A 16348-nucleotide genomic window follows, 5' to 3' on the forward strand; every position below is an offset into this window, starting at 1 on the left:
AAAACTAATTAATAGTTAGCTGAAAGCTGAAAAATCTAATTTCTTAAATTATAAGTATTCAAAAAAACTAATTATTGAAATATCTGAAAAATATAAAATAACAAAAATAAAATAAAATCATGATTTATTTTAAGAAGGTAATTAGAAAATTGGATGAATATATCTAGGATAAAACTAAAAGAAAATATAAAAAGTTATAAGTTAGTATTTTAAAAAACACTAGTTAAAAAAACATTTCAAAATATATGTAAAACTATTAATAAGTTACTAAAAAATATTTGTTTACTGAATAGTCAAATAAATTTTGCAATTAGTAAAAAAAAAATAGAGACTAACTGAAATGCTTTCTCAAACACAATATAAATTCAATGAAATTTCAAATTATTTGTTTTTTTAGTTAAACTTAAATTGACCATTATCAAATAAGATTAAAATAATTTTCATTTAACTTGTGCTAAAAAAATTGTATCTGAAATCGGATATTTCATTGGGTAAGATTAAAGTGAAGTTGATCCTAATTGGATGTAAGTCATAGTCTCCAATAGGTTAGGCTAAAAAGTTTAGATTAAACTTAAGTTTCTAAAATAAGGTCCAAACTATATTGATATTTTTGTGAATTAAGCTCAAATGGATTAAAGTTATGTTCAGAACTTAAAATTTAAATTCTATATTTCATCAAGTGGGTTTAGATTGATCCAGATAAATACTTAATATGTGTTGCAATTTATAATAATTCAAAGCCAATGTTCAATTTGGTTTTATGAAATAAGGTTCAAGTATGGCGAAAAACCTTATTTATATAAGATTTTGGCTGGCTAAACCCAAATTGAGCTAAAACAACATAAAAGATGGATCTATTGCAAGTACTTTATTATTATTAATTATTTGTATCGATTATGGATGTGTTTTTTTTTTAATCTAAATGAATGAAAAACAAGAATTAAAGAATTTATAAGACTTATTAGATTCACTTGGTCAACTAGGATGATTAAGACAAGTAACTTCAAATAAAATAACAAAATTAAAGAATTGTAGAAATAAGTTAACTAAATTATTTCCAAATACAAAAGTTAGAATTAATTAGATCCAAATCTCCCGCTAAAACACTTTTAGTAAAAAAAGTCTATATTATTTATATTTATTTATAAACATTATTACAAAATCTTGAAGTTCATTTGATTGTCTTTTTTTTCTTAATTTGGACATAAATTATAAGGAGGGACGAGTCAATTCAAATAAATAAAATAATATGCATTTAAAGAAATTAATTAAACTGAAAATATTTTTAAATCAAGAATTTAAAAATAATAAAATCCAAAATTCTCTATACATATAACATTTTTGTTTATTATGAAGTGTCTTATATTCTCTCAAGTTCATTTTATTCACCTTTTGAATTTGGACCTAAATTATAAATCTGACAGTTAATTGAGAATTACATTTAGAAAATAAATATTTACAAATAAAGTAAATTATAAAACTGACAATAAATATTTATTTTTTAATATACATCTTTTAGTTTTATCTGTAAATTAGTTTTCAATAATCAAAATTAACTTTTATTTCACAAACTAATTTTTTCGTTATATCCTTAAAATACAATTTATATACTAAAAATGTTTATTTATTATAAAATTTAATTATAATGTAATAATATAATATTTATTATAAAATAATATATAAAAACAAAATTGATAAAAAATTATATAAAAACAAATATTTAACGCAAATGCTAAAAATGATCCTGTAGTAAAAGTAAAACTCTAAATTCTAAAGTCTAAACTCCACCGAATTGGAACACCACATTGTAATTCCCCAAATAAATAAAAAACAAGAACCCTAATTTACATTGCAATTGGGTTGGTAGGGAGTGTAGGGCAGATTGCGTAGAATCGGAAGATGGAAGAGGAAGAGCACGAGGTGTACGGAGGAGAGATCCCTGACGAGGGAGAGATGGAAGGAGACATTGACATGTCCGCCGCCGACGATGACGCCGCCGTCAAGGAGCTCGACGAGATGAAGCGCCGATTGAAGGAAATGGAAGAGGAAGCCGCAGCGCTTCGCGAGATGCAAGCCAAGGTCGATAAGGAGATTGGCAGCGTTCAAGGTTTTTCATTATCCTCATTTTAATTCGTCAACTTTATCTTATACTCGTTCGGTCAATCGCTATTCAGAAGCTTAATCATATTTTATGACAGTTGATAAAACCTTAGCTCACCAGGTCTCGAATAACAGCCACTTTAAACTCATCTTTTGTGATTATTGATAAAACCTAAAACACGCCAGAGCTTGACTAAAAATCTCTTTAAACTCATGTTTCTGCGGGAAATTGCGGACAATAGCAGTTCTCCTGCTATGTGCTATATCGTTGTAGCATTTTTGGGTTTGTCCTGCATATCACTATTTGAAATTGATAATTTTGATTAGTTCTTAGTTTCTCATCAAGGTACTTCATTTGAAATATTTTTCTATTTACATTCCTTGACTATGGTTAAAATCTTGGCAAAACATGATGTAAAATAAAATGTTTTTTTGCTGAAGTATGCTTTTGCGAGGTCTATTAATTTTACCAAATCATGTGACTACTATCTAAATAGAGTTGGATCATTATTATTTTTCAACTTCTAGATTGAATCTGTTTTGCAGATCCTGCTAATTCAGCTGCTTCTCAGGCAAACAAGGAGGAGGCAGATTCTCGGTCTGTTTTTGTTGGCAATGTATGAATCATCCTATCCTGTTTTCTTTTTTTCTTTTTTTTATCATCATCATCATTAGTTTTTCAATTTGAATCATGGTTTCCCTTCTCTACCTTATTTATGCATAAGTTTGCATCCTACTACTCTTTTTTAGTTGGATGCAAAATCCTTTTGTCTTTTCCTAATCAACTTAAATGACTAGGCATGATTTGGTTATTATGAACTATATTTAGTATTTATTTAGAAGTCTTATTTAGCCCATATTGCGTGAATGTGAATCGAAACAGACCTTCTGGTTTGATTGGTTGAACCAATAACTGATCTGCCAAATAGTTTGGTCCAATCTTTCAACCGATAACTTACAAATTGGCTATTAAACCACCTAACTGAGTATGGATTGGTCTGAAATTTATTGCCCTTGTTTATCACCAGGGATAACAGACTTGTCCCAAATTAGGTTATCTATTCAATTAATATCTCCATCATCTGTTAATTTTGCCTGGTTTTGAAGCATTCTGTAATTCTATTAGTTGTGTCAATAGAAACTTTAGTTGAATGGGTCTTGAACTGAATTCTAGACGCTTCTTTTCATTGTATTATTTTACTATGATATATTTGATGGTGCTTTTTGTTTTGTTTTGGAATGAATACTGTTAAACTTCAGAGATAAGGTTTGACTTTTGTCTGACTATGATCGCAGGGTCATTCTTATTACTCAGGTTCTATAATTAGCGCTGGGAATCTGGGATGCTTACATTGTATTTTGTGTGTGGGACAATGTAATTGGTGTTTCTTAGGGTTGTACTAGAGAGAAAAAAAGAAAGTATATTGTGCTTATGAAATTTATTAAGATATCACATGAAGGAAAACAAAGACAAAAAGATTGAGGAGAAAAAACTAAGTTTATGAAAAGAAAAAAGGAAAGAAAAGAAAAAAACATTATACAGAAGAAAAATAGATCAAATTGAGAAAAAAAAAGAAAGAAATGAGAAATAGAAGAGGAAGAGAAAGAAAAAATAAGGAATATGTTGAGGAGACTGAGTAGCATTTCATGGATGGCTCAAACTGGTACAGCTGGAGTAGAATGTGTTAAAGATGCATCAACTGCACTCCCGGAGGAGACAGCTTGTGGTTCTTTTGGAAGAACATTCTGTAAGTGTTGGGCATGCAATCCTAGTCATAGAGCCCTATTGTTGACTGCAGTGAGGTCTGTGGTGCCTTTGTTGTGTCATTTGGCCAATGTGCCAATGGGTATCCAGCTGCTGCTTCCCTACTGGCCTTTTATCTCGTAATTGTTTTTCATCTGTGAATTAAACTACCTGATATTTGAGGCTTTTTCTCTCTCATTTCAAGACAAACATTAAGTTGCAAGTGAATGATTATTTTGCATTCTGTTTTCCCTTTACTCGTCTTCTATCACTTCTTACAAAATTCGATTAGTGCAATTTATACAGAATGAATTAGAATTCTGACTTAATATGTTAAAGCTTTGCTTGGTCATCCTTTACTGGTGATGCATTACTTGCTCATTCTTGGGGGTAACTTGTAGACAGTGCCGGATCCAGAAAATTTGTTTAGTGGGGACAAAAAAGTAGTCCATAATATTTTTAAAATATTATATAAGTTCTTACAAAGTACATAATTTCATGACAAAAAAATCTAAAATATCTATGTTTCTATACATTACAACTACCTTTCTACACATATCAATGTATTTTCTCTATTATCTCTTATAACTTTTTACCTTCATTTTAAAAAACAATTGTCTTATGGGGGCATCACTATCTTTTTTTGTGGGGGCAATTTTTTTTATTAAAAATGTTTAAGTAAAAAAAATTGCTTGTGGGGGCAATTGCCCCCATAATGCTGTGAGTGCATCTGCCACTGCTTGTAGACCAGAAAAAGTTGATGCTATTGTAAATTGCTATGAGGAGGATGAAACTAAGGAGCAGAAGGCAAGAGTTTTATCTAGAGGAGGGTGCATAGCTTGGTTAGGTTTTGTGTTTGGGATTCCATCTTGGTTGGAGTTGGAAGTTCATGGAATTAGAAATGTTGAAATTCTTCTCATGATTGAGTTGGGAAAATGCGCATATCTGTTGATGTTTTATTTAGAAATAATAATTGTTCATCAATGTTTGAGATCTAAGGTGGCCGGCATACTTCTTTTTTAAAATAGAATGAGTCAGTTTGGAAGTGTTTATGGAGTAAGAATTGGTGGACTTCTTCTGTTGTTTGGGGAGTTGGGAAAATGCATATTTCTGGTGATGAGTTGCACTAATGTTTGAGATCTAAGCGTGGCCTGTCATCCTTTAAAAAAATAAAATAAACTGAGTCAGGTTGATTTTTAGGGTAGAATGGTTATGTTCTTATGTTTTCGGAGGTCTGTCCTGAGTTTTTATGCTTTTATTGTGTTCCTTTCTTAGAGACAAGTAATAATGTAAAAAGATTTCACCAAAAAGAGAAGTAATAATCTAAAGATAGAATTGAAGCATAAGAGGAACTATGCTGTGGAGTTTCTCATATGAATTGTCCTGAGCAATTTATTGAATTCCCCATCATATTAATGGAGAATTCAATGAGGAGTGGTTGTAAGTAAAGATATTTATGTAACATTATAAATTTTTACTAACAATATTATTGTTTATATGCAATCTGTAATTTTGGAATCTAATTTCTTATGATAACTGAATCAGGTTTAAGCCCCTTTTGGATTAACATGATATTATTGGCGTCAAAACCCCTTGAAATTGATTTGTGTTTTACAGGTTGATTATGCATGCACACCAGAAGAAGTGCAGCAACACTTTCAGTCCTGTGGTACTGTAAACAGGGTCACTATCCTGACTGACAAGTTTGGCCAGCCTAAAGGTTTTGCTTATGTGGAATTTGTTGAAGCTGAGGCTGTTCAAGAGGCTCTCCTGTTAAATGAATCTGAATTGCATGGCCGTCAATTGAAGGTAACATTGTTTCAATTGTGTTGTTATTTGAATTACTGTTGGTTTCAATTGCTGTTGTTTCAATCAGCCAAGAAATCATTCTTTTAAAATAGTAGTATTTAATCATTTGGATACTTTCCAGGTTTTGCCTAAGAGGACCAATGTTCCTGGAATGAAACAATATCGTCCTAGGCGCTTTAATCCTTACATGGCATATGGCTTCAGGAGGCCATATACTCCTCCTTACTTTTACTCCCCTTATGGATACGGGTATGTTGCGTGACTCATTTAAATTTGCATGTTATTCCCTCTGTTGTTTTGAATTTTCGTTCATTTTCCATTAAATATCCTGCAGGAAGGTTCCTAGGTTTCGAAGGCCAAATCGTTACATGCCGTACCACTAGAAGTTTCATACGGAAAGTGTTATATTGGGAAGATGGTGCATCCTGGAGCAGAAGTTTTTTGATTTGGGCATTGACACTATCTTCATTCAGTATTATATACTCTGATTGAGAATATTACTGTGAATTTGTCTTAGGATGCTCTTGAGCTTACATTTTTCTTGCGTAGTTCTTGGAAGATGGTTTACAATTGCCATTGAATATTATGTTAGTGACTTTTCAGTCTATAGTCTATACTCACCAAAGATGTACCCTTTGGTAAACTCATCAGGCCTCCTCCTGTGTCCGGTGGTACCAAACCAAAATTTGATCAAATTAGAGATTGAAATATGAATGGCGTTTTACCGGAGCATTTTGGGTTAATGATTTTTGGCATATTGGTCGTAAGACAATTTCTATCTTGCGCCCCCCCCCCCCCCCCCCCCCCCCCACCTCCCTTTATAGTAGGGTGTGTTCATATTAACTGGTTTTATAAAATTTAACCATAATTACTGGTCCTATGCTAGGGAACAGTAAGGTGGAGTGTGGAGTGTGTTTAAAAGAGTGTGAGAGTTTGACCCTAGCATTCCTCTTAAATACAAACAGTTTATACAATAAAGAAGGAGACTGAGGAAACATTTTTATAGTGTTTTGAAGCTCTAATTCTAGGCTGGCTTATAATTGAGTTTTGTGATTTAGCAATCTGTCTATGTCCAAATATTTAAGAAAAGTGACAGGAAATGATTTGTTTTATTCAGGCGAGACTGAGAAGAAAAGAAAGATTTGAGTTGACTTTTTTGGTTAAAAATTAAAATAAAGCACGTTAAATTTTGTAAGTTTTGTTACATGTGTGGTGCTAAAAATGAGTTGAGTAAGTTCTCATGCTTAAAAATTATCACAATTTTTTAACTGGCTATCTCAATATCCAATACTTAAGGGGATGTTATAGCTTATAAAGTACTTATGTATAAAACCGAAATAGTTGCAGCATCAAGGGATTATTTGCAATTTATGTTGATTTCAAACTATATTAAAGTCATTAAAAAAAGTCTCAAATCTAACAATTAAAGAAAAAATTAAAGGAAACTATTTAATATACATGATAAGTGTGAAAATTTAACAATAAAATGATTCCATTTTTTCTTCTGTATTATCTTGCTAAGTATGAAATATTCATGTTTTCATTCCTAATTCTATATATATATGTAAAACATTAAAAAAAACAGTTTCAATATGAAAACCAATTAAAGAAAATACTTGAATAAGCAAAAAGGGTATAAAAGATCACATTTCCTAAATGCTCTTGAAAGAAAGAAAAATGTGGTCAAGATGATGAAGTCCTAGTTCGGCAACTCAGTGCCAGTGGTGGTATGGGAGCGCTGCATTGCATATACTCGACCCCTCGAAGCTATCGTCACCGAAGTTCAGCTCAGAAACCTACCATGATATGATATGTCTTCTATAACCATACTCATACTCCAATCAGTGTTGCTTCTTCTACTCCATACTCACTAACGCAATTCGTCACTTGCAACAAACAATGCTACTCACGTGTTACCACCACCCCTTCCCTCATTCGTTTTCTTCAACCTCAACCCATTCACTCTGCACCACAAATAGAAACTGCAACCTGTCTCTCTCTTTCTCCATCGTAACCTCGCGTCCTCTCCACCTCACAACGCAAAACCTTAACCTCACTGCTCAACGCTTCAATTCCCTCACCGTCCGCGCCGACTCATTTTGCCTCCGATCCGAACATGTCGCCGTCGCCGGCGTTTCCAATTTCGACTCTCTCCTTTCGCTGCTCGAGTTCTCGTGCCTGCTCTCTTCCGCCGTAGCGTCCGCTGCTGCCGCCGTGGTCGCGGGTTCCAAGAACGAGCTCCTCGTGGGGATCGGTACCAGAGCTGCTCCGTTCGGCGGTGCGTTGCTTGTGGTCGGGGTTCTAGTCGGCGCGTGGATTCGGAGGCGGCAGTGGAGGCGCGCGTGTGTGGAGACTGGGAAGGGCGGGTTGGAGGTGAACTTGTTGGAGAGGATTGAGAAGTTGGAGGAGGATATGAGGAGTTCCGCGACGGTTGTTAGGGTTTTGTCGAGACAGCTCGAGAAATTGGGGGTTAGGTTTAGGGTTACAAGGAAGGCATTGAAGGATCCCATCGCTGAGGTAACTACCTCTCATTTTGCTTTACTAGTTTTGTGATTCTGCTTTCGCACGTGTTCGTGTGTGCAATGTGGTTGGTGACTGAGTTTGTTGGGATTTCATTCGCCGAGCATAGTGAGGACCATATATGTAATGCATGATTGGCAACTTCCAATGGTTAAAAACTTATAAAGTAATGAGAACTGCGCTTCTGAAAGTGTGGGGTAGTATGGTGTGAGTTTGTTTGATGATACTGATAATTAGGTTGAGTGTATGGTTTTAGTGTGATATGAAGTGAGTTTGTTTGATGATACTAGTACTCAGGTCAAGTAGTAGTGAGAGCAAGCCTAAGGCTGATAATAAAATAGCTTTATTATTTTAACAATAATAAGTTGCTGACAAACCCTGAAGATTATGATTCATGACCAAATTTGGCAGCTCTTCAAATTATAATTCGTAACAAAAAGACATAAATAACCTATATTTTCTGCCCAAAGTCCTTATAAGAAAAATAGATTCGTGGAACCATCACTGGATTCAGTTCCATAACTGTAGTCAAGGATCAGCTTTCTTAAAAACTTAAGCTGTTAGGTAGAAGCCCGTGACTGGTTTTTATATCTTGCTCACTTGCTTAGCCTAGAGCCCTTTGAGCTTGTAGTATGTCCTATGGACAGGCTTCTATTATCTTGCATTGAATTTAACTTCGTTTAGAGTGCAATCCTAATTACTTGATTGCACATCAAGGATTAGGGAAGATTGATGTGCATCCTGTTGAACCAAATTATACTAGCTTTTGCATCAATTTTATGGATTGGATGTGGAAATCTGTCAATATGTGCGCTGCGGAAGTGCAACCAGACACACATTTGGTTATAGATACCTTAGAATCACTTTAAATACTAAAACTTCTCCCAAAAGCTTAAGCTATTAGGTGGAAGCCCTATAAATGGGTTTATATCTATCAGGAATCATTTTAAATACTTGAACTTTCATCTCCTTCATTAGATTTTGGTCTTTCTTAAACATCATTTTATGTGTCATCCAAATCAAGCTCCATCTCTTTGGTATCCTTTTGCTCCTTATTAAGCTGTGTTAGCCATTTGGCTCGGATTTCAGGTATTTTTACTTGCTTATTTAACACCAGCTGCCCTTGCTAGTTGCCATTACTCATGTATCAGTTCTTCATTGTCCTCCCCATAGAAGTCTCCATCTTCAACATTTTCATCAATACATGGTTCAATACCCATCTTTGGTGATATTTTCATCGATATTGAAATTATGTTTGGACACCTGATCACTTTTTGTTTGTTTACAAAACCCTAAGCTGCTAATAGTCAGTGATCGCATTTTTTTTAAGAAGCTAATCAGTGGACGCTTAAACCCAATTGTTTGTCTTTGGTACTTCTAAATGAAATATATTGTAAAATATTCTATATTAACTTCATTCATATTTTTTTAAATATTTATTTTTTGTATCTTTTTGTACACACACACACACACATTTAAATTCTGCATTGCCATTTTATATCATGTTGGATACAATACACATGACATACCCATATGGCCATACCCGTGCCACAGGTATTGATTAAACTCATGTCTATGGTGCAGCATGTACTGAATTTCATGTTATTTCAATTGCTAGTACAAGGAAATTCCCAATGTTTTTTTTTTTTGTTTGTAAAAATTAAGAAAATGTACACTAAATGTTTATTAGCCTACCCTTGGTAACATGTTGAATGAATGGTTGAGGTTTAATATATTGAAAAATCTGACTGGAAAAGATATCTAATTATTTGTTCATTTCTTGAAGACTGCAGCTTTGGCCCAGAAGAATTCTGAGGCTGCTAGAGCATTAGCAGTGCAATCAGACATTTTGGAGAAGGAACTTGGTGAAATTCAACAGGTTTTACTAGCAATGCAGGTAATCCTCCCCTCCCATGTTATTTAAACTCTGCCTGACAGTGCAGACACAATTTCCAAATCAAATGTGCATGTAATTGTATCATATAATTTAATTTAAAAATGTTTTTGGTCTCTATAGTGTAGGCTATCTCTTGAAGGGTAAGTGGCGTATCGCTGATAGCAGGCAGGAACTAAAACATAAAAGGGACCAAAAACCGAACTTATAAAACATAGGGGCCAAAAGGTCCAAAACCAAATTTGAGTAGACTATAGGGACAAAAAATGTATTTAAACCTATAATTTATATTCACCTCTCTATTTTTTAGATGTGGGTTTATGTTAGCAAACTATTGGCTTGTTTGTTTTAAAGTTGGGTGGTAGAATTATGGGCATTAACATATTCAACATAATTGGGATATGTATTCAAATTACTCTATCACAACCAAGTAATTGGGCATAAGTGATGAATGTGTTGAAGTTAAGGTTAAATCGTTTAGGTAATACTCAAGTTTGATTCTTGGCGGAAACAATTCTTGGTTGGGCTTTACTTACCTCTTGACCGAATTTCAGATTAGTGAGAGTCCCTTTCTTCTGATGAACTAGAGGATTAAGATAAAAAAATTACTGTCACAAATTTTGTACTTGGAACATGTGCAGTGTGGGAAATTGATTCTTGGGTGTAAAACAAGTGGATGTATTTTAGCAATCCCCACCCCTCTCCTCCCGACCATGCTAAAACACAAACTACTAAATCTTTCACTGCATTCAGATATAATATCTTTTTTAATTTTCTGGTAATGTAAAAAGTTATATATTGACCATGGATCCAGTTTGACCGCATATGGCTTAGTAAAAAATTTCTTGACCGCTTTACTTTCGGAAGTATCCTCATTTTTTTTGTCGTTGAGTTTGAATTGTATTGGTTGTGTCTGAGCGTTCATGTAGGAACAACAGCGAAAACAACTTGATCTGATTCTTGCAATTGGGAAGGCTAGTAAGCTATGGGAAAGCAAGCACGAAACCAGTGAACGACATGATACATTAGAAATGTCTAATTCAGCCGAGGATGAGGTAAAACAGGAGGTGCACCAAATATGAAGATTGGGTTAAAATAAGGGGAAATTCCTGAAATTTCAAAGTGGCAAATCGTGGAGCAATATTTTTTGATTTTTTTTGTTTTTGCCGTGTACACTGAATCATCAAATTGTTACATAAAATCAAAATTACCAGAATTTTATCAGCACATAAATAATGATTACTCGTTTTTCCAGAGTACCTCAAATTTGCTGTGGATACAGGTGAGAAGAGATTACACGACAGTCAAGACAAACTAATGTGGGGGCATTTGTTGAACTCTGTCCAGTTATAGGGTGAAAGTTCAGGAACGTATCTGTTGGGTTGTGCATGTATTTTGTATTCAAGTTTATAAGCTGTTCTCCATCAATTTTCTTTCTACATGCTTATGTTGGTAGTTATAAAGGCTCGGTATCACATTTTTCTCCCTGCCCTGCATGTTTCTGTATCATAATTAAAATGAACCTTCAACATTCATTGATTAATATTGAAAATGTTGATTGGTTAAGGCCGTGTCGTAAAGGATTCATATCCTTTCAAGGTAATTACCCAAAGTAAAATCTATTCGAGGCTCCTATACATTGAACTCTACTGTTGACAGCGAAAAAAAACCCTTAAAATTATGGTTCTTTTTAAGATTTTATGGTAGAAAGACCTTTTTATCCCTCGCAATATGTTTCTATAATCATCATTTCAACGAATGGTTTCTGCCCAGCCTTTCGGGCCCTTCGACTGCTAAACCAATTGTTCCTATCCGGAAAGTTGTCCATAAACTCTGGATTAAATTAAACCAGTTTATTTCTCTGCTATGTTCAAATTGGCATCCCTCATGAAGAATTTGTGAAACTCAGCTCTGATGGGGCTTTGAATTTGCAAACTAAGGCTGTTGCAGGTTGCTTCCTAAGAGATCACCTTTGCCATTTTATAGTAGGCCTCACGTCATCTTTGGGATCATGTACCGTCATAAACGCGGACCTTTGGGGTATTCACAAGGGAAAGGGACTACAGCTCACACTATCTAGAGTCTAGACTCTAGAGGTTTCAAGAGGATTTTAGTGGGGAGTGATTCTCTGGTTTACATTTAATGGAACGTTGGCAAAACGTTTTTTCCAACACGCTCTTACATGTAGTGCATCTTTTGGAGAAATAATTATTTTTTGTTAACTTTTAGAAATAGTTTCAACCGATGTGCTTACTTGACTTGGTAAAATGGAATTCATATAAAATATATCTACTGCAAAATTAAGTAAAACGTAGATCGATCTTGCCTAGAATATCCTCACTAAACCAGCTTCCCCGCTAAAGTTAAAGCTCTTATGCACTCCCTTCAAAGAACAAATAGAATTTGGTATAGATGTTCTAAAATTCATTCTAGACAAGCTCAGTCGACAGAGAATGTTTTAGGTTTCAAAGTTATTTACGGGGACATGGTGTAGCACAATCCCGTCCGTGCTTCTTTGTAGATGTATGCTCTCACGTTTCACACGGCTGATTTAATTTTGGGTTAATCTCCATTAGGTTTTACATTTTTATTCTCTTTCTAAGTAGATTTTTAACTCTAAATATTTAAGGTAATTGTATGCTCAAGAACTTAAACTAAAAAACATTGATTGCAAACAACTTTACACCAACAGAGGTTAATTGCATATAATGTCGAAGCCTAGTTAATCATTATTAGATTATAAAGCCTTATTTAAAATTTTAAATAAATTATAATGTGATTTCGGCCAACAAAAACTGATCTAGTTGGTAAAAATCAAATTCATATTCCACAAAAATACAAGTTCAAATTCTGCTAATAATGTGAGAATCTTATTGGTAAATAATATATAAATATTTTTGTAAGTATTTGGTGAAACTTAAGATATACTATGACCCGGTGAGTGAAAAATAAAAAAAGATAATATGATATCGGTGACAATTTATTAATCTTTTAAAATTTTAAAACTTAAGTCTAAGTCTTTAAGATCTTATTTAGAAACTTGTCTAAAGCAACGACGACGTTAACATTAGTTTTCCTTTTGTAAGAGGGGAGGTTAAACTTGTCTAAACGGGCTTAGATTGGCTACAATTATTAGCTTCCTTGTTTGTGGTCACAATTGTCGAAACTATCAACGCCGCTAAATCCGGGATTGCATGTGAATGTGTGTGAAGCCCGAGCCATAGTAGTACTTTTGTTTTCAAAATAATAATAAAATGCATATTCAGTATTGAGAGCAAGCAAGGATTTGGATTTGGAAGGTACATTAAAATAGATGTAAGAGAAGCAAGCTGAGTGTCCTTGTCTTTCGCGCGACCTTTTTTCTCCGCTAATGGTAAAAATAATTGAATCATCGATTAAAAAGCAATGGAGCAAAGAAAAGATTGCTGAGCACATCATTTGTGACTGGTGGAGTTTTTAGAAGAATGGGTAAAGGCTGTACAAAATGGAAAGATTTTCATCTTCGCAGACACATCTTTTTCGTCCTCTCAGTGGCAAAAAAGATGCGTAGCTAGGTCTGGTCACTCACACAGTCACAATCCCTCTCATGCAATGTCAATACTCTAATGGCAGCTTTGACTAATTGAAAGCTGTAGAGTCACTGCAAGGAATCCCGAAGCCTCGAAAAGGAAACTGAAACGAGAATAGTTTCACATGCCCAAAAACTCATTCGGTGTGAAATGCTTTCTTGATGTGTGCTAGATCAATTTTAGAAAGTTCATAAACAGCTTTTGTTAAAATTTGTGTTTGAATGTATGAGAATTTTCAACAATAACCAATGTACTAAAAGTGATGGTGTTACACAAAAACATCAAAGCAAGAAAAAAAAAATGCAGTTGTTGTTATTATTATTTCATTAATTTTTCAAATTGATTCTTATTGTGTAAATCTTTTTAACAAAGTTTTACACTTCTATATATTTTTAAATGAATCCCCACACGCCACTAAATAATAATATACTTGAAATTTCAACAGTTTTATATGGCATTAAGGCATTTTGGTCTCAAAATTATTTTTGCAGCAGAAAAAATGTCGACGCCATTTTCCTAATTGTGATTACAATTAATTATGTATATCTTAGGTATATAATTCCGTTTTGGATTAAGAAGTTAAATCATTTTTAATTTAATTATATTGAGACTTCTTATTTAATATCTAACTAATTATTTTCTATTGGATGAGTTTATTTTAAGATAAAATGATATCTTCGGTTACGATTTCATGTTCAAGTTATAAATCAAATCTTAAGTATTGATTAAAGAATCCAAATATCTAATCATTTGTCTCATTAACTTTTTTGAAATTAAGTTGAATACAAGTATCCTTCAAATCAACTTAACATGGAGTATTAACTATGGGACCACTTCTGTAGGAGTTATATTTGAAAGAAAATAGGCAATAAATACCAGTACTTAATCATTCAATTTCAATGTCCTCTACACAGTATACAAACTTGAGGGGTCAGTAACAGTAATTCATACAAAAAATCTAAAATCCTCCATTTGATCGAATCAAATGATTCATTAGTTTACACCACATTTTTCTGTAGCATTAGCAAAGACAAGGCACACAAAGCACTTACACTAGCCGCCATAATCAGGTGCAAGTAAAGTAATCAAAGTCAATGACAGTCAAACCGATAAATCTCTAAACTGAGAACTGAGACAAAAATTAGTTAGCATAATAAATGCCAATTTGAACTACCCCCTCTTGTCTGTGATATTTTTAAGCACAAAGAAAGGACAAGGCCATTTGTTATCCACGCAGTTTCTAATAACCAGGCTCAAAGTCTCAAGCCCCTCAAACTACTAATAGAACACTGTCCAAGAGGGCCCCTTGATACTGATGTGGATTCTCCCAATTTGCTTAACCCTCTAGAGTCGTTCCTTTCACTTTTTCTGCTACACTCTGCACTCTCTCTCTCTCTCTCTCTCTCTCTCTACTTGCTTGCTATTGCTGCCAACACATCTTCCAATTTATGTACCTCTCTTCTCCTCTTTCTTCAGGCTATACGCCATGAGAAGAAAAGCACTACTCTACACTGGAAAATAATAGAGTAAAAAAGCCTTCTTCCTTTTGAGTTTTGATCTTCTCTCTCTCTCTCTCTCTCTCTCTCTCTCTCTCTCTCTCTCTCTCTTGGTTGGGTTCTTCTTCACATCACAACCTGATAAAGTTTCTTCAGAGGACTGGCATTCGGATCTCAGTTAACTAAAATTAAATTTTACCACCCAAGCTAGTTTTCTCTTTTGGATGGGGAATGACTTCAAGGGGTGGTGACATGATCATATGCATTCATGGCTTCACTTAATTCATATCATTACTATACAACCACCTCCTTGCTCATCATACTTCTTCTCCATGATTTGCTCTCTCTATCTCTAGTTTCTGCCTCCAATCATCCTCAATCTGCAATTTCTCCAAGGGTAAGCTTTAGTCTAAGCCATGTTTGTTTATATTATAACTGCTTCAAGTGTGTATGTGTATGTGTACATGGTCTAATAATGGAGGGTATGTACAAAATTAATGTGGTTTGTTTGTTATGTGCAGGAACTGTTATTTGGGGAGAAAAACAGGCTAGGTTCAATTCCTCCCAGCTGTCACAACAAGTGCAATGATTGTCATCCATGCATGGCAGTTCAAGTGCCAACTTTGCTAAGTCATGACTCCAATCCTCCAGATCTTACCAAAACTGCTGCGATGGCAAGTTTTCTTAACCCTTCTTCTCCCCAAGGCAACAGGTACTCCAATTACAAGCCATTGGGGTGGAAATGCCATTGTGGTGACCACTTCTTCAACCCTTAGAAATTTGTAAAACGGCCCTCTTATTTTTTGTTGGTTAAATTTTAATATTTGTGGCTTAGGGGTCAGCTAGGGTAACAGATTTGCGTACGTCAGCATGGATCCTATACATTAGAGCTTGATACACTTGTACAGAGTTTGTTACAGACCTCATGAATTTCAACTTTATTCTGTTGCATCTTAATTTTGAGAAAGTTGCCTGTTCCTGCTTTTGTGTCTGTTAGGATCATATCATTTGAGTTATTGTGTGTTTTGATACTCAATGATCCTTTACAGTTTTATCCTTAGAAGGTATCTTTTAAGCAAAAAATCATGGTCCTTCACGGTTTTATCCTTAGAAGGCATCTTTTAAGCACAAAATTATGGTTCTTCACGGTTTTATTCTTAGAAGTGTCTTTTAAGCACAAAATCATGACAGACCACTAAGCACCTAAACACATAAT

General features: G+C 34.2%; 3 protein-coding genes across 5 annotated transcripts; all 3 read left to right on the plus strand.

The window, feature by feature from the left end:
• The first annotated feature begins 1809 nt into the window (after positions 1 to 1809).
• LOC114413094 (polyadenylate-binding protein 2-like) lies at positions 1810 to 6396 on the plus strand. Of its 2 annotated transcripts, XM_028377293.1 has the most exons (5): positions 1810 to 2107; positions 2647 to 2717; positions 5462 to 5653; positions 5775 to 5902; positions 5988 to 6396. In XM_028377293.1, exons 1-5 carry the CDS (start codon positions 1900 to 1902, stop codon positions 6034 to 6036), a joined length of 648 nt encoding a protein of 215 aa, XP_028233094.1. In that variant the 5' UTR covers positions 1810 to 1899; the 3' UTR covers positions 6037 to 6396. The 2 variants fall into 2 exon arrangements, with proteins under 2 accessions (XP_028233094.1, XP_028233095.1); XM_028377294.1 differs by lacking the exons at positions 1810 to 2107; positions 2647 to 2717 and adding an exon at positions 3644 to 3848.
• Positions 6397 to 7302: 906 nt separating this feature from the next.
• LOC114413091 lies at positions 7303 to 11633 on the plus strand. Of its 2 annotated transcripts, none has more exons than XM_028377290.1 (4): positions 7303 to 8170; positions 9960 to 10070; positions 10997 to 11134; positions 11323 to 11633. In XM_028377290.1, the coding sequence occupies exons 1-4, from the start codon at positions 7553 to 7555 to the stop codon at positions 11383 to 11385; spliced, it is 930 nt and encodes a 309-aa protein (XP_028233091.1). In that variant the 5' UTR covers positions 7303 to 7552; the 3' UTR covers positions 11386 to 11633. The 2 variants fall into 2 exon arrangements, with proteins under 2 accessions (XP_028233091.1, XP_028233092.1); XM_028377291.1 differs by having other exon boundaries at positions 10997 to 11122.
• Positions 11634 to 14891: 3258 nt separating this feature from the next.
• LOC114413095 (EPIDERMAL PATTERNING FACTOR-like protein 1) lies at positions 14892 to 16148 on the plus strand. Its single transcript, XM_028377295.1, has 2 exons — positions 14892 to 15529; positions 15654 to 16148. The coding sequence occupies exons 1-2, from the start codon at positions 15401 to 15403 to the stop codon at positions 15906 to 15908; spliced, it is 384 nt and encodes a 127-aa protein (XP_028233096.1). The 5' UTR covers positions 14892 to 15400; the 3' UTR covers positions 15909 to 16148.
• The last annotated feature ends 200 nt before the right edge of the window (positions 16149 to 16348 follow it).

The sequence above is a fragment of the Glycine soja genome, chromosome 5 (genome assembly GCF_004193775.1).
Source record: "Glycine soja cultivar W05 chromosome 5, ASM419377v2, whole genome shotgun sequence".
In the NCBI taxonomy this organism is placed as follows: Eukaryota; Viridiplantae; Streptophyta; class Magnoliopsida; order Fabales; family Fabaceae; genus Glycine; species Glycine soja.